Source organism: Leuresthes tenuis, unplaced genomic scaffold (genome assembly GCF_036924035.1).
Source record: "Leuresthes tenuis unplaced genomic scaffold, fLeuTen1.0.hap1 SCAF_4, whole genome shotgun sequence".
NCBI classification, from domain to species: Eukaryota; Metazoa; Chordata; class Actinopteri; order Atheriniformes; family Atherinopsidae; genus Leuresthes; species Leuresthes tenuis.
Genome location: NW_027325358.1, coordinates 27,073,734 through 27,099,667, shown reverse-complemented (window position 1 = coordinate 27,099,667; position 25,934 = coordinate 27,073,734). Strand labels below are relative to the sequence as shown.

Below are 25,934 nucleotides of genomic sequence, written 5' to 3'. Positions count from 1 at the left end.
TAATGCAAAATTTCAAGTTTGTAGAATCAGTTGTAAATAATTCCAGACTCATTAAAAAAAAAAAAATTTTATTAACATGAAACATTGCATTGAAATTATTACACACAATTACAAATCTGTCAAAGAAACGGGTCACATTTTAGAACAAGCTGCCATGAGTTGGGCCACAAGTGAGATGGCCCCGTTTTTAAACCAGGTTCATGAAGACATTTACACGAGGACACGCAGGCTTAACTGTCAATAAATTAACATCTAAATGAAGAGTCAAGAACTCTGAGCCTGAGCAACAAACGCAGTATGTTCACTTATCAATGCAGACCACTCAACTCATCACTTCTGCTGTGTGGACAATGGAAGGCAATTTAATTATAAAGAATAAAATCTACCATTTACACCCAACATCCTTGATCTGTATTCAATAAAAATCTATATATAACTCTTACAACAGCTACTACTAAAACTCTGAAGTACAAAAGTACAGTGGAGACTCCCTTCATTACAGTGATCAGTCTTTGAAACAAACCCACATACAACACCACCATGAACCTGCTTTAGGAGACATTTTAGACAAAAACAAAAAAATCTTATCTGGACTTTGTGTTTGGTGTACAGGAAACCAATTCTGTAGCGACATTCAACTTACAAAGTCACTGCTTTCAGTTCTGAAATCAAAACAGTTCAGTTTTCTGTTCTGACCCAAGACAAGGACCGCTTTCAAATGTTAGCGAAGCCCGATGAGGTTTCCTTAAAAACAGGTGGACGCAAAGACATGAACCGCCACACATTCCATACTTTAGCTTATTACAGTTTTAATAACATCCCAGAATAATCCAATACCTGACCCTTCTCATCTAGCGCAGGAAGATCCCAGCCTTACCGTCACAGCACTGTCGGTTAAGACCAAGAGTTAGTTGTATTTTTCACACGACCCATGTGGCGGGCATGAATGCAGATGCTCATCAGTCTGTTTTGAAGCAACGCATTCTGTAAACAACACAAATTTAACAAAGACCACAAAAAGTGACATTTAAATTTGGAGCTCGAGTCAGAGTTACTAATCATGAAAGCATTCATCCATCCATTCCTTCCCTATACCCGTTTAATCCTGTTGAGGGTTACGGGCCACCTCAGCTGAAGGGGCGACAGGTTCGTTACATCCGTGGCAGGTCGCCAACGCATCACTTAGAAGAAAACAACTCATCTCAAATACACACCAAGGGTCAGGTTAAATATGTATGTCTTTGGACTGTTGGAGGAAACTGGAGCACCCAGAGAACCCACACAGGCACAGGGAGAACATGCAAACTAAATCTGAACTGACAGTGCTACACAGTGCCATGATAAAAAAAAAAAACAACATGTTTTTCTCTTATATTTACCTTCAGTGTTTAGCTACAACCATAAAAATAAATATATACAGAAACTACAACCCAATTAAAGTCTAACTCCAGTATTTCAAAAGGGAAATTTAAATAACACATATTCAACCAAACAGCTCAGATAGAGATGATTTTAAGTAATCTCCACTTGATTTCTTTGACTTAAATGTTTAAAAAGTCAATGTTCTAAAAGCAGGGACTTCTGTAACAACCACATTTGGTGTGACACACCATTTAAGAGCAAGATCTCAGTGCATTCCTATTTTTAGATAAGATGAGGGCGCATGTAAACATGTATGAACAAACGGGTATGGCTTCAATTAAAATAGACGCAGGTGAGAAAAACAATTTCATTTTCCTTACAAATACGGCCACTCGGCAGTTAGTTTGTGCGTTTGTGTGCGATCACACAAGGCACAGAGATACAGCAAAACAGTTTCCAGTTCCACCCTTTAGTCAGTAGCAATGATGCATCATGGGACCGTGCCATGGCATGTGGATTTGTCGTGTAGGATATCAAGTGAGAGGTGAGAAAGGTGGCGAGTTTCAGTGAGCAGTGTCATGTTGTGTTTTGTTACTTGGGTTTCGGTGGGACAGATGAGTTCCAGGTTCTTCTCTTGGCATATCGATTTCTTTTTTTATTTTAGCAGCTTGGGGAGGTTTACATCATCTAAACAAAGTGAGTTTACTTTTCAGTAAAGTAACCATCTACCATTGTCACCTCCATCGTAATTTACCGATTAACAAATTAACCCAAGTTAATTAACCGTTTAAAAAGTCATGCGTCATTTCATTTAAAGGCTCAAATGGTCTAAATTTCATTAGGAAATAACTTTCAATGTCTCCACTCCCTGAGAGTCTTAATTCAGGGCAACAGAGTCCCCCAGCAACTCCTATAACAACTATAGGAGAAATAACCTCCAGTTCAGCTGCATTGTGCTTGTATCTGAAATTAACCTACAGCAGTGATTTCTAACTGTCTTGGGATGTGACATTGAACAAAGCGCCATCTTAATTTGTGACACCTTGTCACAGGTTCCATTTATCTGCTCAAGTCTGGGAGAGAAAAAAAAAAAAAAAAGTATATTTCCCACCTATTTTAATTTTTTTAAACTGTAGTTATCCTTTTTCCCTGCTCCAATATTTACCTCAGTCTAAACAGCCGTTCCTCAGAAGTAAACATTTGTAATTAGGGAGTGTTCTGAATGTACAGAAGTGTGTCGCGCTGTGTGTTCCACTGTATTTGTTTGCCTTCTTCAGTCTTGAATTTGCCAGGAGTATTTGTCCATGTAGACCACACTTGTGTCATATTCTCTGTACGAGTGTGTGAATACAACACCTGCTGTGCTGTTAAAGTGTGTGAGTGCAATCACACATCACTGAGGCCCATTTCAGTGATGCGTCTCCAGCTCCACCACTGTCCACTCACCCTGTGGGGAGCTGCCAGTGGCCTCTGGTGAGAAACTACTAACAGAGGTGACAGTAGCGGAAGGAGGGGTGAGTGGAGGCACTAGGCTTGGCCACAGGCTGCTCTCCAAGGGGCTTAATTTACCTCCAGTACCACCAGGCAGCAGCAGCAGGGAGGAGCAGCCATCTCCATTCAGCAGCAGTGTCTGATTGATCAGCTGCTGGACTATGTCTACCTTCTTTCCCCAGTCCAAGTCGAGAGGTGGCGGTCGCTCTGGGGACTCAGTGGGGAAAAATGAGGATCCGTCTTCATCCTGAGAGAGGTTGCTGGATGCTGGGGTGGAGTCTGGACAAGAAGGGGGACTGTCAATGAGTGGAGGGTGTTGACGTTCGTCTTCAGACCTCATCCTTTCACTACTGTCACACAGCCTTGGATATACCGCTTGCTTAGATTTTTTGTCTTTAGTGGAGTCTTGCTCATGCGTTTGTTCATCTTCAGCCTCCTCGTCACTGTTCTCCAGGGCTTCATAGATGGTGCAGAGGCCGGATGAAGGGGACAGCAGTATCGTCTGACCTTTAGACTGTTGCAGCTCTTGCTGCCACTGCATTATTTGCTGCCGTTGCTTCAGCTCCTGTTGCTGCTGCTGCAGTTGCAGTTCAAGATCTCTCCTCTGCTTCAGCTCCTCCTCCCTCAATTTTTCTTCTTTTTTTGTCATCTCTGCTTGCTTCTTCCTCTCCTCCTCTTTATTTCTTTTGATTTCCTCTTCAGCTTCTTCCTTCTTCTTCCGCTCCTCCTCCTCCACTCTCCTCTTCCTTTCCTGCTCTGCCTCTTCCAGCGGTCTGCTCTGCTGCTCCCTGCGTTGCTGCAGCTCCAGCAGCTGTCTCTGATGTTGCTCCAGCCTGCGGAGCTGAGGGCTCAGTGCCTGCTGCCCAGGGTTCCTGGGTGGGAGGTCAGCACAGGTCAGCTTGGGCAGAGCGACGGCGGTAGAGAGAGGTTTGACGAGGTCGTAGTAGGTTCTGGGGTATGCAGAGTGATCACGGCGGTGAGGGTGCAGTACAGCGAGACCTGTGTGGAAGAGGAAGCGGGAAGGAAGATTACAGTAATGCGATGTTATACAAGAGAGGTCACAGACAGCTGTGCAGTGAGTACAAGCAAAAGGGTGTGTTGGAAGAGGGTGGCCTTCATATTTGCTGGAAGAATAGTGGAAGCCAAGTTTGAAAGGTCTGTTTGGGGATTAAAATTCTGAACAAGTTACAGATAGTTGCACTTTAAGCAGGAGTGACAGAATCAGCCTGTGAATAATTCAGAGGGGTGTGTAAGAACAAAAACAGCAGAAAACACTGACCCAAGGGGAGGTGACTGGGGGTGGCCAAGGGTGGGAAATTTGTGCAGAGAGCAAAAGTAAGGAGTATTTTTTTGTGTACTTTTCCCCTCCTAATCTTAGAACCAATACCCAGGAAAGAAAGATTGTATGTGCAAAAAGCAGCCAAACTTCCTGTATATGCAATCAGCTATGGTGAGGCATGAACAACCACAAAAATGCTTATAGCAAGCTTTGAAAACACTCACCCGTGAATAGAGCTCGTAGTTAGTCTACAAGTGCTGCATGCAAAAGCTTTCCATGCATTTAAAAAGACATCCAGCATTAAAAGAAAACAAACAATAGCTTGGCTTTAGAAGAAATCAAGTTACAGAAAGATGCCAGTCTCCCTCAAGCACAAAGTCCTCGAGCCAAGCTATATGCCTGACCCTGAACACACCAGTTCATAAAGCTGAGATGCAATCAACTCATTGTGCAACAGTGACATGCATAAGCTCTTAACAATATGGTGCTGTAGGACTGCAGCACAGACAAAAAAGTTAAAATAGCAACACACCCTCAGGGATCTGGAGGGACATTACAGTAGAAGACTCAGCACAGCTGGTTCCTCCTTAAGGCTGGACGATGAGGTGCTAGACGTCTTTGGCTTCTCAAGATGCTAAATCTTCAGATATCAGGGTGCTGCTGAGTGAATGATCGGGCTGCAGCAGATTCATTGGCGTTGGGGTTTTCACACTGGTGGAGTCATTTTCAGTGTAGATCTTATCCAGATTTTAGAGGCAAGTCCATAACTTGTAACTTAGTGTAAGATATGTCTGTAATTGCATTCTAAGAGCTAAAACACCAGAAGTGTATAGACCTGTATGCAAGACAACGCATTCATGCTAAATATGCCTCTTAAGAAAATCCCATGTGACCATTTCAATAACTGTACAGTAAGAATACATCATGGTAAAAATCTAATCTTTATTTAATGTTTTAAGGTAAATCACTCCAAAAGATGGAAAAACAAAAAGAATAATATGACGTACAATTTAAAGTGCAAGAAGACTGGAAAGCTGTCTGTGTATAATAATAATAATAATAGAAGAGCATAATCAAACACGAATAAACATTTAACATGTGAGCATCGCTTGTTAAAAAGGACTAGGATAAATACACAGAAACATGTTAAACAATTCATTCCACATTTCTTTAGTTACATTTTCCTTGTTGAAGAGCAGTAAACAGACAAGTAACATCAAAGCCAGTTCAGAAGAGCCTCATAATTCTGGATCGATTAAAACCAAAACCCAGGCACACTTCCACATTAAAAACTGTAAATGGACCTAGCTATTGCACATACAGGAATTTAAGCCATATAATTGTTATGGAAATGTTATCAGAGGGAAGTGTCACAGCTGTCCATTCCTTCAACTCCCCTCGTTTCTTTTTTGCTCTCTGTAAGATTATTTAATCATTTCCACCCCCAGGGATTTCAGGGCAAACACCTACAACAGCAGCTAAAACTGTAATGTTGTAAAGAAGCTAGAGCAAGGCCTGAGGAAATTAAGGGATTTTAACTGAGCAGCTAGGGAGAGCAACAACTATACATTACCTGCAAAAGATTCTTCAGTCTTTTCACAGATAGCAGAATAGTATGGAGGCTGGACGTCATCTGGGATTTCCTCTGGTTGCTGCGCAGTGTTTAAAGCTAATGAGGGATCCAGCGCTTCCTCCCCAACATGCTCAGCTGAATCTGCTTCCTGCTTCCCACACTCAATATACTGCTGTTCTGCAAGACATTGTTCTGTGTGAAGCTGCTTTACCTCCTCAGGAAGCTCCTCCAATGAGAAGATGCCAGGGCTCTTGATGCAGCTCTCCCCTGTGGACTGTGCGTTGGAGTTTGAAGCGGTCGTCACAGTGTCAAAGCCATAAGATGCCAATGAGGCAGCTGAAGGTGGAGTGGCGTCTTCACTAACACCGCCTTCCAACTCCTCCCTCTCAGGCTCTTCTCCCTCTTCCACAGTGGACAGAGAGTGTTGGGCTGGAGGCTGGCACTCAAAGGTTATGTTGTTGACTGCCGGAGTCTCCACGGAATCTTCCAATTGAGCTTCTCCCTCTGTGTCGCTCGCCTCATCTTCCGTTGCTGTGGAAGAGGAAGGGTTGGAAGTGGGGGCAGTTGCAGGGCCTCCCAGAATTTCATCAGCAGGCAAAGTCTCTGGTTCAGCCTCCTCCTCCGCTTCCTTCTCTCCTTGCTCAAGGTGGATGCCCAGGCCTTGGCAGTCTGGATCAGGCTGTGGGGAAAGGACATTGGCTTGTGTGACTTGAGATGGGAGCTTGCCGTCATGATTGCAGCCCCCCAGATCCTCAGGCATGCTCGTCTCGCTGCTCAGGATGCTTGATAGAGACGCTTTTGGGACAGAGATGGGATCTGATCCCAGGGTTTGCACCGATGCTCCGGCCTCTTCATTTTTCAGTTCGGCTTTGACAGAGGAATAAGGAACAGCTTGATTCTCAAGTCCTTGTTCAAGCCAGGCTTGGGCTGGGGTCAGCTTTGGGATCTTAGGCTCTTCTTGCCAGGGCTCTGCCAGAGGGTTTGCTGCAACTGCTCCTGCAACATGTGCCAGCTGAAAAAACTGAGTAGGCTCTGCCCATGGATCAGCAAATGGGTTTGGCTGGTCCCACTGAGCAGCTGGGGCGGAGGGCAGCACAGGTGGCAGGGGTGGCGGCTGGGCAACCCTGTTCAAGTTATCCAGCCTTTCATCCTCAGCAAAGTCATCCTCATCTGCATTCCCATAGCTCTCCAGCCCACTCTCCGTCACCCCTTCACTAGCCATCTCCACATCATCATCGTCCTCTTCATCTACATCATTGTCATGCCTTGCCCTGCGTGGTTCATCTGTCCGCTCTGAACCCACATCCATGTCACACACCCTATCGCTGTCATCCTCGTCCTCATCAAAGTCATTAACTGGTATGTCAGGAACTTTCTCAAAGTCAGGTGACCCTGCCGAGGCTCCTTCCATGTCAATGGCTCCTTTGAGACTTCCATCTCCCAGATCATCCATGCTCTCTGTGCCCTCCAGGACACCAGGGGCACTCAGTTCAGAAGCACCCTGCTGGCTGCCACTTACCTCCTCAGAATCCAGCTCAGACAGCAAGGCACCACCAGCTCTCCAGGCAGACCCCCCGACTGTCCCACCTGACCCAGGGCGAGAGTCCTCTGTGGGCTGCGTGGTTCCACTCATTTCAGACACAGAAACCAGCTGGCTTCCCTCCCTCTCTTCCTCATCTTCCTCTTCATCAAGGCTGGCAGGAGGGACTGTCTGAGGGATGGTATTTGCTGCTGCAAAGAGGGCTGTAGATTTGGACATAGTTTTGTCTTTTACCACAGTTTCTTCAGGCAGCTCAGGAGGGCAGGCCTCGGATGGTAACGTGGGCTTTGCCGAAGACACGATCTGCTCTTGCTTCGTTGAAAAAGGAGTACCGTTTTCTGATTGTTCCTCAAGACATGTTTGTGGCACGTTTGTTGTGACAGGGCTTTGTGGAGGGGAAAGGGTTGCTTCATTATTCTGAGTAACCGCTTGTGGTTCTACCTCAGTTATGGTATGCTGAGCTGACCCATTGGTAGAGACCTCTTGTGCTGAGGCAGCAAGGGATGATTCTTGCGGTAAGGCTACTGCAGCCTCTGCTAATGTTTCTGCCGTCTCAACAGCTTCAATTGTAGCTGCTGCCACTGCAGGAGCTGTACTTTGCGTTTCTGCAGAATGTTTGGTCGTCTTTGAAACTTCCATCTTCTTTGTGGCAGTGAAAGGTGGAACAGTCCGAGTAGGTTTGGTTCCACGTTTTGTAGTCGGGGCGCTACCATTTGCAGGTCTGTTGGCCGGGGAGGCAGGTGGTGTTTGGCTGCCAGGTGGTTTGCTAGTCAAAGGGAATCGCGCTGCAGCTACAGGTTTCTTAGTGGGAGTAGGTTTTGCAGGCTGTTGAGGTTTTGACTGCAATGCCTTGGCATCTACTTTCGTTGGTGTGGACCCTTTTGATGCAGCATTGAGCCTCACGGCAGCTGCACCTTTTTTGGTAGCAGGCGATGCTGTAGCTGGCGTAGGTTTCTTGGCAACAGCGGTGGAAGGTGGTCGACTAACATCTGATGCGAAAAAGAAAAAGAGATGTGATATAAACAAATGCTGTTTAATGTTCAAAGTAGTAGACATTAGGAAATCTATTTATAAATCAATTTTGACCGATGACTTCAGAGTTGTGTAGAGGCCTTTTATTTTTTAACCTTTCTTAGCAGCAGTAGCAGTTTTAGGAGGCTGTGTTGCAGTAGTCCTGCCAGTAGATGGTGCTGTGGCAACTCTAGAAGGAGCAGTTTTTGCAGTTGCAATGGTGGAAGGTTTTGCTGTAGCTGAGGTGGGCCTGGATGTTGTGGATGTCGTTCGAGATGTTGAGGGAACAGTTGCAGGCCTGTGGGTGAATTAAGATGCGTCCAGTCAATTAAAGATTTAAAACAATCAAGCAGTAGAGTTACTGCTCATCACTTTGTTAGCAAACATGGACACCACCCCACCCTCTACATGCAAAAATATCTTATGTAACCAACCCCCCGAAAAAAAACAAACAAAAAAAACCCAACAATCTGAACCCATTAACACAGCACGCCCAATCGGTCATCGTCCTTTTTCTGCCATTACAAAGAGGGATGCAGTGACTGAATAACACCGAAAGAAAGAGATAAAACAAAGAGACAAAATGTTAAAGCAGTGATAGTGGAGATGAAATGTGGTGAATGATAGGTGAAAGGGGGTGCAGGGTAGTAAATAATTTTCTTCCAATCCATCCTGTACTAAGCTCCTGGGCTACTGCTAAGTCTGGGGGAGTTTTTGTGATATTGCACTAATCCTCCCAATCAACTTTCACTGTAGCTTCAATGAGGCAAAATTTTCCCTCCTGGTTTATTTTCTTTGGCCATATTTCTAAACGAGCATAAAGAGTCCGTGTGCATGACCATACCTCACATTATACTCGCCCCAAGCACAGACGTACGGAATACAGCATACAAAGAAAGTGAATTTATTGTACAAATTTACTTTACGGATGCGAGCCCATCCGTAGTTTTGTTTGAAAACAATGCAAAGCTAAGCCTCACTTCATCTAAGAGCACATACAACTAGTTTAAAACGTAAATTAATCCACAGTGCTTTCACTGGCACATCTGGTTCGAGTCAAACTCAATCTGATCCAAGAGGGGCTTTTAGTTGTCGTTGGCCTTAACTATTTAAAGGATTTCAGGAACCTATAAAAGCAATGTTCTCTACTCAAGAGAAAATACACCAAGTTTCTCACAAAAATTTGACAAGCATTTTAGAAGTTGCTTGGACTGTGGCCGTTTAAAAAGAATAAAATAAAACTCCACACAGTACTAGTCTGGCTCTTAAAAGTCAAAACAGTCTGGAGCAATGCGCTTACGCGTTTGGCTAACCCACAAAGTGAGTTCTTGAAGAGACTGCATCGTCAGCTACAGGCGGTACTAACCCTCTGTTCAACACTCAGACCATGAAGTGCAAAAACAATGCAAAACCTCAGCACTTCAAATTATTTGTTTGACATCTGTTTCAAACTAAACAAACTGACTTGCCCTCAGAAACTGTGCGTTCCCACCACCAATCAAAACTATCTGTATTATGTTTTACTCCTGTCCTGGTCTGCTGATATGGTAGTTATATCTGATATGGTACTTAGTCATACATGAACTGACAGTGACACTGTGGCTTTGATGACTTTCATAGGGGTAGCATGCCTGCACATGGATGCCTCTCCCACATTACAATAATCATAACAATGACCATTTGTTTCTCCAAGATCAGACAGCCACTGTGCAGTCAGCGCTGCAGCTTTTTGTAATTGGCTGGCCATCAGACTGAAGATTGGGCCCAAATACATATAAATCTAAAGCACTGAGATGACCTCTGCCTACAGCGAATGTTGAATAATGATAAATGGATAAAAAGAAAAAAAACAAAACAAATATCCGTTTTAATCAGCAGAGAGAGAAAAAAAAAAGTGCACTAATGGATGGAACTTTATACATAATCCTGCATGCAAACAAAACACTGACAGGCTAACTGTAGTAAAGATTAAGTTTAAAAAAAAAAAAAAGTTATTGCAGAGGAAGAAATAAAGATCTGATTAACTGAAGAGAGAGAGGGGGGGGAATAAAGTTTACAGAGAATATAGTCTCAAAGAGCACCGACCCCACCATTGCCTCTATTTTATGATGAATTCATAAAGTTTTGATGGCACAGAGGAAACTATACACTGATTCTTTCAGTCCACACACTGCCTGAGAGGGTTGCTGGTGGTTATGTTTGCATATTAGTAGCAGCAAAGATTTGAAATTAATACCACCCCAACCACCACTAAGAGGATGAGAGGCACTACACAGCCGACTGTGCGATTTTAAAGGCCAAACACAAGGTCTCCAAAAGGTAAAGACTGGTACAAATGGTCTAAGCTTTGCCAGCACTCAAAATTGTTTACAACGGATGCAGTTACACACCAATTAGCCAGCAGAAATGTGTTAAAGCCTACTCTAATGCCTAAACACATCTGAAACCCCTTAATACACTACCTCCACTTAATCAAGAATCTATTTAAACAAGTCAGAAGAGAGATTGTCCAGAAGCTGCACTTGGGTTAGGGGTTGTGAGTATTAATAAAAAAATATAAATAAAAGAAGCCCTAGTATACGTGTTCTGTTCTCTTCATTCCCACCCCTATCACTTCAGTAAAGCCCCGAGACACCAAAGTGAAAAGAGGCGTCTTGTTTAGCTTGTAGGCCGTCCAAAACCAGCAGATTTACTCATTTACACATTCCTAAGGCTTGCAGGGGTCTTCAGTTATCTCCTTGACAAAGACTAAATGCCCGAATCAGCTTGCCAAGAAAGTTTAACGGAAGTGTTGCAGCCTAGCAATAGAGTGTTGGCTCCAAGAAGGCACAAGGTACCCGCGGTGGCTGTGATAGATGGTGTGGTCTATTCTATTGAAGTAATCTTGCTCCCTGCAAAGACTGTCTGGGAGAAATTACATAGTTTCATCTCCAATGGGACAATTAGGAGATGAGATGGAGAGAAACAAGTTAAATAAGAAATAATAAGTCTTAAAAAAGAAATTTAGGTTAATCCTTAAAGCAAAACTAGCTCCAGTATTAAACTTTGGCTTTTTTATGAATGTACGCGAGTCAAACATTCCTTTTAAAAGCATAATTATGATGGAAGCGCCATTTGGGAGATCAAGCGTATACATTTTTGGGGTGCCATTGCCTTTTTAAATGGGACATTATAGGGCACTCAAGTGTTGCGTCAAACTCGCTACTTTTAAAACAGTCGGAGGCTCAACACAACACGAAACTTTCCCCGTATGCAAAGACCTGGGTCTCTACACACGAACCCAAACGTGGGTAACATTTGTGTACAAGAAGTAAAATAAAGGTTTTAAAACAACTCACTTCTTGCCGTCTGAATTTCCACCATCTTTGTAGTCCAAAAAAAAGTTGATCACCAAAAGGCTTCTGGCTTTTGATTTTAGTATAGTTTCACATGAGGCTCAATTGTCAAATGCAAGGATAATATTGTTTTTCACTAACGAAAAAAAGTTATTTGAATAGATACAAAAATGAAAGGCTAAGCTTTCATGCCTTTCATTGCAAGAACTTCATGAGATGTCCTCCATTTGAGTCCATTCATTCGGCGAGCGACTGTTTTGTACTACAAAGACGGCGGAGAGCGGAAACCCCGACAGCGAGAAATTAGTTGTTCAAAATCTTTATTATAATACTTTATCAGAACTGGGGCCTCATAATACAACGGGATTAAAGTTCAATTCTTTGAGCGACTGCTGCTGGTCACTAGAGATTTCTTCTGAAGAAGAGACATCGAAGGCTTCCATCTTAAATATTTTTGCTCCTCTCCAAACTACCTTTTGGCAAGAAACCAACTGGCACCATGTTGCTGAACTGATTGGCTGAGCCATCAAAGAATTTGTTCAAAGTGACTGTCTTTGTCCAACTTTTCCAAAAAATGTCCTTGACTTATTTCTCAGTTGGTTCTGTGCAATAAACCATCTGGCATCCCAAACCATGTGATATTACAAACTACTAAAACACACAGTAGACCAAATGTTCAGCACAGAGTCAAGCATCTTCCTGCATTTCCATTGTACCCTTTCCTTAAAAAGCTTATCTCCTAACCAAGGATTTCAAAAAGCTCAGCATTGAAACACAAAATTTGATCCAATTCTTTTTTTAACAAGCCATTACCATCCAGTCTCCTTAGCACATTCATTAATATATGAGAACTTGTTCTTTTCATTAGCCAGAGGCAGTATGTGCCACTACAGATGGGTGTACCTGCAAACAACCCAAAACTCACCTGTTAATGTGGGTTTCTGTGTAACAACATGCCTTTAGCTGTGTCAATGGGAAAAACAAGACATCTTCACTGGAATTGCAACAGAGGCGAGTCAGCTACAGTGTTTCAGCTAAATCTCATTGGGATACGTTTCTGTTAGAATGTTGTGCCGTCCCACTCAGACATGACCTGCTTTAGTCATAACTGAAGGCTTTTTGACATTACTGACCACCTGTCAGCAAGAGACTAGTAATTAATAAGCTTCCCCTCAGTACCATTTTGAAACCCTTTGTGGTGCAACACTGACCTTAGCATCCTTACATACAAAAAACAAACTGCATCATTTAACAGAGGGAAAGACACCCGCTGCCATTTTGTTTGAGTGCCCAATGTTTCATCCTGGTAACAATCAAATGGATAACGAGCCACTGTCAGACTCCTACACTCTGATTCAATCTATTAATTTAGGCTTTTCCATGTACACCACTCCAACCCACACAAAGTACAGAACATCAAGAGCACTCATTTTTGGCCAAAGCCCTTTCACACTAGTCTGTGGAACATGGTGATCATGGTCACTCTTGGACATAACAAAAAGAGAGGCCTAATGAAATCTTAAATTGATCACGTCATTTTAACCAGCCAAAACTACAACCATTCTCTGCTAAAAGCTCCTTTACTGAGGACTGATTGAATCCCCATTTTAGATTAAGCAAAGAAGCCCATTAGATTATTAGTATTGAAAATAATCCCATGTTGGGACCAAAGTACTGCATCTTGCTTGTATCCAGGACACAGGTGGGTGGCAAAGATCATATGCTGTGACCTCTGACAACGATGATTTGACTTCCTCGTCAGGAATCTTGATGTGTTAAGCTGTGTGCCCAGTTGGAATATTTAAAAAAAAAAAAAAAAAAAAAAGCTAGATTTGCATTAATAACACTTGGGAGGGATGGCCATGGAAATGGCTTGAAATTAAGAATAAAACTAGAGACCAAGTTAACATGTATTTCTGTGATGTCTGTCCGTAGCAGTAGTATTATTACATTACATTTTAATTTGTATCCATCGACACAGACAGATTCAGTAACATGTGTAAGACAGTGCTGTTCAAGAGGGTGATGCAGAATAGGGCAGTTCACTGTCCACTGGTAAGCCAATTCACTAGAGGGGAAGAAAAAAAAAGTGGGTGCAGAATGCAACTGAGACCCTCCTAACTGTTGGATTGGTTTGTAGCATTATCTAATATACACAAAACTACTTTTACATTAATAAAGTTCCACATGAAGCCATATGGGGTAGGGAAAGAAAAAAGGAAAATACAGTGTAGTTTGTAAACGCTCCAAGAAATGTAGCGAGACTAAGCACTGCTAGCTTTGCATATAAAAATGGCAGCAGATTAATGTGTCAACTATGAAATTCTACAGCTATTCTCTAAACTGTGTAAGAGCAGCACTTTGGACAAGTTCCACTAGAGCTCTCCAACCCAACCACTGGCCCACTACAAGAGGGATTATGATCCAAGTCAACAGCTCCCTGCCCTGGGGAGGTTTCTGTCCAGGGGTCTACTTGGGACAAAGCATTAGTTCTTCAGTGTCAGTGGCTCTGTTAAGGCCCTCTGTCTCAGGTTATTTCTGTCAACATGACTCATCCACTTGAAGAGACTGACTCAATAATGACCCAAAGACCACAATGGACATCCATCTCCACTGATCCTTTTCAGGGCATGGAGATAAACAGTCCCTCTGATTCAAGTTGGGAGCAAGATAACGTTCTGATCTTAGACAGCAGATACATTGTAAATGAGAGAGAAAGTCGTCAGTACTTTTACTTTCTTTTGAGAAGTGCCCACAGCACACCACTAAGCCTGTAAACTTAATGCTGTACATTAGAAATTGGCATCCATACCTTGTGGTTTTTGAAGTGGCAGCACCAACAGGTTTGGTTGCGGCTGAAGTGGTTGGTTTTGGAACAGTGGAAGAGATCGCTCTGCCTGCAGTAGCTGTTTAAAAAACAAAACAAAAAAAAAAAAAGACACTGATAAAGAAATCCATTACTTTACCAATTATACATTTCACTGGACTCATTTAATTCGGAGTCACCTGTGGTTTTGGGTCTGGCTCCATTAACCGTTCCAGTTGCTGGTCTCTTCTTGGATGCGTCATTTACTGTAGTCGATTTGGTACCATTTGTTACTGTGGCTGCAGGACCGGAGGTAGTCCTAGCAGGTCCAACAGGCTTCTTGTCAGACACTCTAATTTGGTTCTTGGCTGTGGATGAAGTTGCTGCGACACCCACTGGTCTTTTAGGTACAGCTCCTGCTGCTTTTGATGTAGTCATTGTTGCAGCTTTCTTGCCTGCAGGCCCGGTAACAGAGCATTTGCTATCAGTTACAGTGCGATGTGAGGCAGTTCCTGGCCGTGAGCTAGATCCAGAAACCCCTGCAGAAGCTGTACACTGCGTTTTATTTCCAACTCCTTTTGGTTTGACTTTGGGTTCTGCAGCCTGGGGCTTGCCATTAGCCTTTGGTGCAGCCACAGGTGCTGCATTATTTGATGCCAACTCCAGCTGAGATTGGGCTTCCTCGGTTACGTTTTCCGGCAAGGAGGAAGACTCTGCTGCTGCATCAGAATGACTGGGCTCAGTGGTCTCCATGGTAACCCCATCCGGCTTCATTCCCCTCCTAAGGTGTAGACTACAATGTTGCTGTTGTCAACTGGATCTAGAGACTCTCACTCGACTTGAGTTGCAAGATCCTTTTACACTAATGTCCTGTAAAAGGAGGGAGAAAAGGGAATGCTAAATTAAATCATGTTGCAATATTATTTCATATGATAAATGTGTCCCCGACAGTCAAATAACAGGCCGTTCATAGTAAAAAGCCTAAACTGAATTAGAGGGAGACAAAAGGCCAGCAACTCTCCTCCTTAGTGATATGCAAATGTTTAAAGACACAATGACAATTCAGACAGCAATAAACTCAAAAGTACTATTATTAAAATAGCTCAATGAAAGAAAACTGGAGTATTTATTTGTTCACTTTATTAGAACATGCAGCTCTACACAGCTTCCAGCATCTGGAAACTGAAGGAAGAAAAAATAAATTGTGGTTTGGAGTGCTGAAAGCCAAGAGAGGCTCCTCAACTTCCGGACACGAAGAGAGAGGAAAGATGGAAAAGGAATACAAAAATGTCCAAATTGTTTGCCAACACTTTTCTATCCATTGAGCAGATCCAGATGGTGATCATCATATGATCTCTTAACAGATTTATTGTGCCAAGAGATCATTACAGCGCTGAGGGAAAACCTGTATTTGATGTGGTTTACATAAAGCTATGTAAAAAAGAAACAAGGTGAGATGTGGATGATGAGCGCAAGAAGGGTCATAAATAGATCTTGGCCTAATTAATCATCTCAGGCAAGTTGATTTTTCCCCCTGAATTAATAGAGCTGATCTTGGATCCATCATGGGTTATTCCATCTAATATGCACCACCCTCTCCATCCGCAGATCCTTCGTCTCTCTGACCACAGAAGCTTTTACCCACCAGAACAATTCTCTACTTTTCTATCACCACAAGTTTCTTTCTACACAACGGTCGCTTCCTTTCCTTCCTCCCACTTATAATAAATCTACATCCAGTAAATTGCTCTACAGATGGATAGTCCAGTTATTACAAGCACTGTATGACCCAGGAAACAAGCTGTGCAAACAAAAGAACGGATAACAAGGTTCCTGCTATGCTGCTGTGTTGTCGTTGCTGTAACACAGATGTTACAATACATCTGGATGACAGATTAATTCTTCTTCTTTAAAAAGGCTTAGACCTTATACTTTCAGTATTTTGATTTTGCTTCTTGAAATAAGTCGCTTTGGAGGGGAAAGATTATCACGTAAATATAATTTTCTACACAGACAAAGTTTTAATTTTGGTGTAGTTACAGTTAAACCGTGACTATGGGTAGACGAAGCTTGAAATTAAGGGCATTCACATGAAAAGGAATACCGATTCTTCATATAAAATCTCATTTCAGGAATAGATGTAGCTCATCAATACTGTGAAATGTAGTCCAACCAACTTTGATGTATTTGGCTGAATCCAAAGACATTGCTCCATACACCTCAGTGTTCATTTGGCTGCTTCTGGCACATGAATAAACATTAGTACCTACTCGAGGAAGCCATATATGCCCATGTCATGATTGAAACTGCTGTTGAATCAACTGCCCAACTTGTCCTTCAGGAAAAAAAAAAAAAGTTCTGCATATAAATGTGGATGTCAATATATTGATCAATGCTGGGTCATTACTTAAAGCTAATACTCATTGTAAAACTAATCTGAATGCACTTTGGTAGAATTTTGTCAGTGTCCAAATATTTCCAGACCCAGCTGTGGAGCTCTCTCATGATGACAGATTCCAGACATAGTCACATTTTTTGGAGAAGCATGTGGCATGTTAAAAAAGACAAAAACAAAACTTCAATTAATTTTCCACTTATCTTTCAAAGACAATGAAGGTTAAGAGGTAACCATTAGTATAAGTGTATAGGATGGTGACAAAACAGAACACTAGGTCCCAATTAAAACTTCCTTAGCCTGTTTGCATAGACTCCATATAAACACCCACAACTGTCGATTAAATCAAACTAAACATTACTGCGAGGCAACTTTACCTGCCCACACTGTCCGCTTTGGAAGAGTTAGAAGCTGAAGGTGCTCTCTTCCTTTCAAGACCTTTTGCCTTATGTTGCATGTCTTGTTTTACCAGAGAAGCAACTAATGCCAAAGCCAAAGGGCTTAACAGACAGCAGCGTGAATCGCATTCCTAATGTTATGACCCCTCCCCCCCCTCCAATCATGTAAAGCGTCATCTCAGACCACCTGACACTATGTGATGCAAGAGGGGAATTAAGGAGATCATTGTCATCTCTCTGCTCATTTATAATACTTTACTGAATTACACATGCAGAGTTTGCTTCACATCCAGACAAAAGGTGTCGTTCTCACCCAGCTGGGAACAAGGTGACAAAGTTTAGAAAAATTATCCCAACAGAAAGAATGGTAGGAGTTGTACGTTTTTGTTGTGCATTTTTTCTTCTAACATTCCAAATAACTCAATACCTCCTGTGACAATTGTTTGGATCAAGACATATGCTTAGGGAAGATAAATAGATCAGGAGCATTTTTAGCAGACAAAGTGTGTTTAGCCACATAAAATTGGTAAGAGGGAGACATTCTGGACACAAAGCAGTCTCAGATGAGTTTGCATTCCACTTTTAATGGATTTAACGCCTTATCTATCTTTAAATCTTACTGACTTCATCAAGTAGTTTAATTACGTTTGCTGGCCTCTCCCTCTGCATGTCCAGATATTGGAAATGTGTGTCTGAGAAAACGGGTTGCTTTTAATACAAGTAGGCCTACAGAGGGATTTTTTTTTTTTTAGCCGTGTTAAGAGCACAGCAGGAGTGTGGAATGCATTGCAGATGGCTTGAGGAGGCGGCGTTTGTGTGTCTGCTACTAAGGCTGGATTTTAATGACATCTGTGGACTTACCAAAGAGCCATTTCACAATGTAGCACATACATGTTCTGTTCAGCATTGTTACATTTCCACCTCGATTTTCAACATTCGATAGAGTTGGCACTTCTTTTAGAAACACCTGATGCGCCCCCAGCCTTTGCTGTAGTTTTTTTTCTTTTTTTCCCTTTCCCAGCCACCAATTGCTTAAACCATTTGTCAAGCTTGCGCAAAAAAAAAAACAAAAAAAACAAAACACTTGACTGCTTGACCTTCATCCGGCAGTGACAGAATTAATTTCATCGTCTTTGATTTGTTCCTCCATCTCCAATGCACTCGTTTCCTGAGATGTGCAAAGTACCTCTGTTTTTGACAGATCATATCTGCCATGTGCAGTTTTGTTAAAGCCGACATAAAACATATTCATGTCCTACAACTAATTTCCAACAAAATGGCTATTCGAAGGGTTAGGTGGATTGTAAAATCCATGTAGATCAGTGGGGTTCTAGTTCATGCATTAGACAGTTTAAATAAACCAACCATTTCAGTGCTGAGCTTCCATGTCAATACTACATCTGCTTCAAGATTACCAATTGCAGAAACTCAATGTGTAAAGTGTCGCCAGTATCAAGTACACATCTGACCCACCCACATTCCAACTCTGCCGATTTCCTCAAGACTCCACAGAGTTACAGTGACATATGTGCAAGTCTGTGTGTGCATGCGCATGTGAGCAAATGAGTTGGGCATAGATGGGATGGAGAACTGTGAGTATGAGTGCTATGTGTAAATGCATGACAACAGTACATGCAAGAAGCATGAATGAGAAAATATGATGAAAGAGTGCATAACATTTAAAACATGTAGACAAAAACCGAACTCCAGAATTTAGAGGCCTTATACTTGCTGATTTCTTTCAATTCAAAAAGCACACTTGATTGATCTTTACATTCAAACTAGAGCCACACCTTTAGACATTTTATAATAAATAATCCAAGATTAGCGTGCATGCGCGCGCGCGCGCGTGTGTGTGTGTGTGTGTGTGCGTGCGCACGCAACCATGAGACAGGAATAAAAGAAATTCAACAGGAGTGGAACACAGTGGAATAGGTTTAATATCATTAAGAAAAGGAAGGAGTTTTCCCAACCTTCTGCTCAACACAAGTTGTAGAAATCTGCTACATCTAACTATTCTTCAACAACTTCAGAAACAGCCTCCAATGAAGAATTCTAAAGCAAATTCACATTCAAGTTGGTTGGTAAATCGACTCCTAGAAATGAAAGGCTGTGTTTGTGAATTCCTGCTGCTAAAGCTGACCATACAAGGCCGTGATGTCGTTTCTGTTGTATCACCAAGTGAGTGTTTAGTTCACACAAAAAGACTTATGGAGGAGGAGTGACGGAGTAACCTAATCTGCAGATGGAATGAGCGAACAACCACACAAGTCTCAAAAGCCTGCCGGCAGGAGAGACTGAGCAAGAGGAACGCCTACATCGGAGCAGAAAAAAAAATAAATAAAAATCAGTTAACACAGCTAAAGAAAATCTAATCTTAACATTAACAACTATCACTGAGTTGGAAATGATTACTATAAAAAGGACGTTGAAGAAGTCAGCCTGTCCTCTACAGAGTCAGCGTAACATGGATTGGATTGTTTTCAGCTGCATCTACAAACAACATCGATATGCCCAAAAAGAAATTCCTGGAAGAAGTGGGAAAAAAAATATCCATTTTTCACTTAACTATAAGTTCTTGGTAGAAAGACTAATTTTTGTTTGGAAGAGGTTTTATTACTCCCATAAGAAGAGATTTAGCATAGCTGTGGCCATTACAAACATGTAGTCCCTTTTCAGAAGACAACATCTACCATCAACTGTCGAACTTAAATAACAAAACTTTCAGTAATTTTAGGCTAAACACCCAACATTATTCCACCTATTCTGTCCCGTTAGATTAATCGATATGCTTGAGGTGAATAGACAGATGGCTGGCATTTGTACAGATGACTACTTTAACAATGTTACCTGCTGCTTGTGTTTAAGCACCCACTGATCGTTTCATTACAAATGTACAATGCAGAGGACAAAAAGGAAAAACACTTGAATTCTGTTCCGTCCGATTGATGGAGTTATGGAATTTAAAACCATAGAGCATTATGGAAAACCACAGCTCTGTTGTTAAATACACGTTACACAAAATGTACGAGGACTCGTTATCTGTTGGGAAAAAAAAAACGGATTAAGGCTCAGTGAACCTGCAGCTTAGCAGTTTTATGTTCAGCTCACCAAATAAGGCTGTGCGCAACTGTTGTAAACCTCTACATCACCCCAAGCTATATTTGCTGTACCAGAATATCCCAACATGATATCTCCAAATAGCTTTGTCAAGCATTACTGGCCATGAATGATTTCATCCCACAGATAGAATTGGGCTGATCAAACACCTCTCGTCCTTGGGGAATAAACTTTAGCAATAAAGTTGCATAAAAGCTAAACTAATGATTACACAGACAATTACACCTCTGACAACTGGGAATAAAAATCAGAAATAAAAAACAGCATCAGTTTAATAAACTTTAGCATTGCTTAATATATAACAAGAGGAGATTTCTTTAACTCAGTCCAAGTCAAATCATTCTCTTAGACAAAGTGAATAAAAATGTGAATAAGTATACACACATACAGCGACCGATAGATGACGAACATTCGCCTGCACCTCTATTCCCGTTTACACTACTTTCTACGAGTGTGGAGGGTGACAAGATGTTAAACGTCAAGACGCATCAGTGTGGTCCTAAAAAGTACTGTGAAAAAGGTGCATACGTCCAAATTTTGTGGCCGTGTATTTAAGAGAGAAAGTGAGTTGCACCAGTGCAAATATTGCGAAAAAAAGTTGGTTCAGAGGAGTGAATATAAGTCTCTCAATAAAGCCATTAGGAGCAGGTGGTTGAATGAGGCTACAAGTTAAATGGACTAGTCAGTATGCCTTTAAGGGAGTGGCTGTCGAAACAGCATGGACCCCCGGCTACTGACGGGGCCTTGGTCTCAAAGGCAGCAGAGAAATGGGTTACAATCTGTTCTAAACCTGGCAGGCTTTTCATGAGCAGTCAAACCCTGCTGCCAATACGACAGGCTGACAAAGTAAGCATGTGTGTGTTTTTTGTCAGATCTGGTAATGAAGAACAAAACAAAACAAACACTGTTTGCATGGACAGCTAAATTCAGCTAAAGCTAGTATTATGGGGAGGCAGACATCACGCAACCCCCATCGGCATGGCACTGAGGAGTCTGGGGTGGGTGGATTAACTGTTACAAAAAGGATGGAGGAGCAGCTGGCACGGGTATCTTCACCCAAAACACCTCTGGGGAATAAAACATTGAAGGTGAAATGGTGAAAATAGGGATGATACTTACATCTCCCCCTGTCAAAAGTTTTAAACTGCTTTGGGTTTAAAGGATGATTGGCTGTATGGAAGCCAGAGCTGACATCAGTTTTGCCATATAAAAAAGACAGCCAGTGGCAATTCTCTTGCAACCAAGCCAACAGGCAATAAACAAGCCGACAGAAAGTCAATATAATGCTGAGAGCCTCCAGATCAGTTACCATGCATCTGACTGGGCAGGGTAAGCTGAGGCCAGATGGACATTGATTCCACAACTGTCCCGCATGCCTCACTGACAGCCAACCAACCAACCCGACAGCCACACCCAAAACTATGTGAAGTGCATTACATCCACACACAAACCAATTACTTAAGACTCAAGACAGACCTTCTCGTGCATGTAAAGAGGCACGACATAACAGGATGTGTGCAGTCTGTCCAAAATAAGCACACATCTTGTGGTCTGCTGCACACTTTGATTTAGACAGACATGGATCAATGACCAAAGTAATCAAAACATACAGCAGTGATTCGGTGGGGATTAAAGCTACAGGTGGAAAAGAAATTATTTCATATGTGTACTGTGCCATAATAAACAGCAAGGCGGAGAAAGCTAAGAAGAGTCAACGAACAGACTTTTAAAGTGCTGAATTACTCTTTCAATAATTACAGTCTACCGAGTCCAGCTTCAGTCTCAGACAGACCAAGTGCTTTAAAATGCTGTGCCAGCATGCATCACTTTATCCTAATGGGTAGGAGTGTGCCAGCCTCTAAACCACAGTGATGGCAGTAACAGCAGTGCCTCATCTCTCAGTCCCACAGCTGAAAAACTAACACCAGACCATCTTCTAAAAAGGAGTGATGAAATACCAGTTTCACCCTGGATATCCTCCTAAACAGATCCTGCTGGCCGGGAGTCTGATTCAACATTCACAGGTGAAAGATTGAAACCAACACTGGTTACAGTGTAGCCAGCAAATTTCTAAGCACATGCAAATGCTCCGTGGAGTGCAGGAATAGCGCTTTCCATTCAGCTGCACTAATGAGTTAGTCCTCAGACAAGTGATAAAATTAATTTGGGCTCTCAGATACTTTCTTTGTTCTTTTCTATCCCATAACATTTATGAAATAAGGGATAAAGAAAAACAGGACTTCCTTACAAGTTGCAATTTTCTATTTTCAGAGTGGAAGCATGCAAATTTTAAGATACTGACCATTGGCCACCGATTTTTTTTTTCTATTAAAGAAAAACAAATTTGTATTGAGCACATAAATGCACCATCAGCCTGGCTTTTATTTAATAACATACTATGAATATATATGATCATTGACTATTGGTATCTATGAATTTTACACAGGTGACGTTTATAAAACACTCTGGACAGTAAAAGCTATAATAACCAAAAACATATCCTTTACCTTGAGCTTCCCTGAGGTTAGAGGATATAGCAAAACTATTTTCAGCTCCTCTGATTTGTTATGACCTTAGGAAGAGGAAAAGGAAACGGAGGTGCTCTGAGAGAAAGTTGCACAACTTGAACCATTAAAAACACAGCTGTGTCCCAGTTATATGGTGGGACAAAAAAAAAAAAAAAAAGGTTATCCAGCTAAACCTAAAAGCCAAACACCAGTCCCTCCTGTTTGAAGAGATCCAAACTAAAGCCTAGAAAGACTTGAGAAGGCTGAAAACGCACACACCAAGTTTCAGGTGTGCTCCTGATAATAAAATTACTAGGAAAGCCAACGTGCTTTATCAAAAACACAGCAGTCATCGATAAATGGATGACTAACCATGCCATAAACCACAGTTAAATAGGCGGGAGCTTAAAGTTCAGCCAAACAGCAAACTGAAAAACACTCTCCAGTGAGGGTCTTCGTGTCAAACAGCTCTCCGCAAACTAGTAAGACTTGCTGCTCTTAGACCCAAAGCCTGCCAACCACGCCCAGCCAAGCCCAAAGCACAGCGATTATGTAATGAGTACTGTGAGCCAAAACCAGGATGATAAACAGCATCTCTCCATCACTGAGATCTGCAGAGTGCACTCAGTTAGCTTGCCTTTAATACTGGCCTGTTCAGTCAAGAATGAGATTACTCTATGAGCAAAGATGGAAACGGGAAAACAGATGGCAAGCTGGGCAACAAACTACTACGCATGTGTGCCCTTTCAGAATGGTACCCGTGGATAGCAGATGTACGGCACTTCGCCGATATCCACGTTTTACGAAAGTGACTTCAAATTAGGTTGGACAGATAAAACAGTCAAAAGATATGTTAGCAGCCTCTCCAAATAACATTTCCAACGCTGTCATGCGGTTTGGGACCATGTCAGGGACACCTTGGTGGTTCCAGGAGCCCACTTTCAGAGGATTTGCTTTGAAGCTTTATGAGTGTTATTATTATTTTTTTTCAGGCCTCAAATGGATCTTTAATAGCACCCCATGTCTCTAAGAACAGACACGCCGAACTCCCCCAGCTGAGCAAAAGGCCCAGTTCAGCCTCACAGAACAATAGGGATAAACGCCAGGGGAGCTCGCGGAGTGAAGCATGAAAACTCGTGAATAAAACGAATCCGACACCACTCACAACCGCGCGCCAACTGACTCTGGTACCAGTAGACACACACAATTGTCTCTCGGGGACATAATCACGCCGAAACCACCGCCCGAGTGTTCCCTGCTTTGCTAACATTACACGTCCCATATAATGTCAAGCTACAAACACTCCGTACTACAAAGAGGCTGTCTAGCTTTGAAACAAACGCTATTAAAAGAAGAAACAAAGGAGATTAATGGGCCTCTTTAAGCTGAATTGTACTTGTTTCGTTTTTTTTAGAAGAAAGAAACACCGTAACACGGAGGTGATGCAGCGTGACTTCATTTCACCCAAGGTAGAAACGTTACGATGTAGTAAATTGACCGTTACCTTTTAAACGTCGACTCTGATCTTGAGTACTCCTCAAGAGATGAGCAGCTCCTCCCTTTCGGTCTAGCAACGAGCTAACATGCACTTAGTATGTCGACAAAGCCGTAAATTTCCCCCCGAACTGACAATGGAACCGTGCACTCACAGACAAGCGTCCCTCCTCGTGTCCTTCCCTCCACGTTTGAACGGCGGCAGGCTGCGCTCCTTCTTGAAGGATGGACGCGGGCGGGGGAGTGTCGAAGCGTCCAGCTGCAGAACAAGGGCCAAGTGTGGTGCCCACAAAAGAGAGAGATGCAGATTAAGTCCCACGAACGGCCCAATCAAAGCCGCGAGACTGGTGGTTATGCAAAGTAGGAGTGACGTCACATTGAGACCAAGCAGAGGCTCAAACGGCGTGGAGGAGGTTTCACCCACATAGGGGTGCGTCTATGGACGGTGTGGTTGTTACTGGGACATTTTCTATTGATTAAGTAAGAGATATTAAACGTTTTGAGCCAGCTACAAAAAACAACAACAACAAACAATGTGTGTTGCTGGTTTCTGCCAGCAACACACATGAAGCTATAGCACATTCCCAATCTGAGAGGACCATAACCTGCTTTTGTTGAATTCTCCACAGGTAAGGAATATAGGAGACTTTTACAATCATATTCTACCCCTATACAAGTTATATTCAGCAACATAATAATCCTAAATTTAGCTTTTATCAGTGCAGTCATTGGTGTGATTTAACTATGTTTAAGAATGTATATACTATCTGTACTTGTATGTCTCTCTTTTTGAAAAAAAAAGCAAACTGCATTAGTGTCAGAGTTGATTTTAGTGAACAGCCGCCATACAAATACACACCCCCACACATACACACAGTCTCCATTTTTTCCCACCAATGTGGTCATTTTTTTTTTTTTGTATTGTAAACAAAACCTGAGACACCAAATTGTGTTAGCTGCATGCGTAAAGGAGGTTCCATTTTCTGAGATTGATGCTGAAAGTTGATACCCCGTGTAAAACCTACATTGTTCATTTCCAGTACTCGCTGTTTAATACCGTTTCCTCTCTCCAGTGGTACAAACCCACAAAAGATGTGAAATGAATGCCTTTTGAAAAAAAAGTTGTTTCTCTGAGCTGCAGCTGTAGGGTCCACAAAAGAGAAGCCCACACAAAGAGAACCGCAACTCCCAGAAAGAGTTAAGAGTGAATAGGCTAAGACATCAACTGTAGTTTTGTCCAAGTAAACACAGAGACGAGAGCAAAGAATGGAGACTTTGAATAGAAAATACAACGGGAAAAGAGAAATCTGAGTGACTACTCACCAGAATTCATCTGCTATAAACTCATCGGTGCACATTTTGAGTTCTGGCTCTCTGACAAAGCTTCTTCAGGACTCTGGCAGATCAAACGCCTAAACATTTTGTCAGCCTTTCCAGTCCGCCAAGGGAGGGAGGAACTCAAACTCCCTCAAGTTTCGCTAATTCTTCAACCTTACTGTTAACAAGCAGTTGAAACACTGAAGTTAAATTTCTGCAGCATACATTTGAAATGGGTTTTGCTGAAATTAGAGTAAGAATCAATTGTTGATTATAATCTGAACTTTTAGCCCAGAGAATACAGTT

At 42.2% G+C, this 25,934-nt stretch overlaps 1 protein-coding gene across 2 annotated transcripts; it reads right to left on the bottom strand.

Moving 5' to 3' along the window:
• Positions 1–53: 53 nt before the first annotated feature.
• Positions 54–24,640, bottom strand: prr36a (proline rich 36a). Of its 2 annotated transcripts, none has more exons than XM_072383484.1 (6): positions 24,322–24,640; positions 14,598–15,267; positions 14,404–14,497; positions 8,373–8,554; positions 5,706–8,234; positions 54–3,852 (listed from the first exon to the last, which is right to left on the bottom strand). In XM_072383484.1, exons 2-6 carry the CDS (start codon positions 15,169–15,171, stop codon positions 2,771–2,773), a joined length of 4,461 nt encoding a protein of 1,486 aa, XP_072239585.1. In that variant the 5' UTR covers positions 15,172–15,267; positions 24,322–24,640; the 3' UTR covers positions 54–2,770. The 2 variants fall into 2 exon arrangements, with proteins under 2 accessions (XP_072239585.1, XP_072239586.1); XM_072383485.1 differs by having other exon boundaries at positions 24,467–24,640.
• Positions 24,641–25,934: the final 1,294 nt, after the last annotated feature.

What these genes read in the sequence shown, in the direction of transcription:
- prr36a (XM_072383484.1), bottom strand. Translation starts at nt 15,171, where the DNA reads ATGAAGCCGGATGGGGTTACCATGGAGACCACTGAGCCCAGTCATTCT. An exon ending in GCCACTTCAAAAACCACAAG is followed by an intron (nt 8,555 to 14,403) that starts GTATGGATGCCA and finishes ATTCACCCACAG; the next exon opens with GCCTGCAACTGTTCCCTCAA. An exon ending in GACTGAAGAATCTTTTGCAG is followed by an intron (nt 3,853 to 5,705) that starts GTAATGTATAGT and finishes TCTTCCACACAG; the next exon opens with GTCTCGCTGTACTGCACCCT.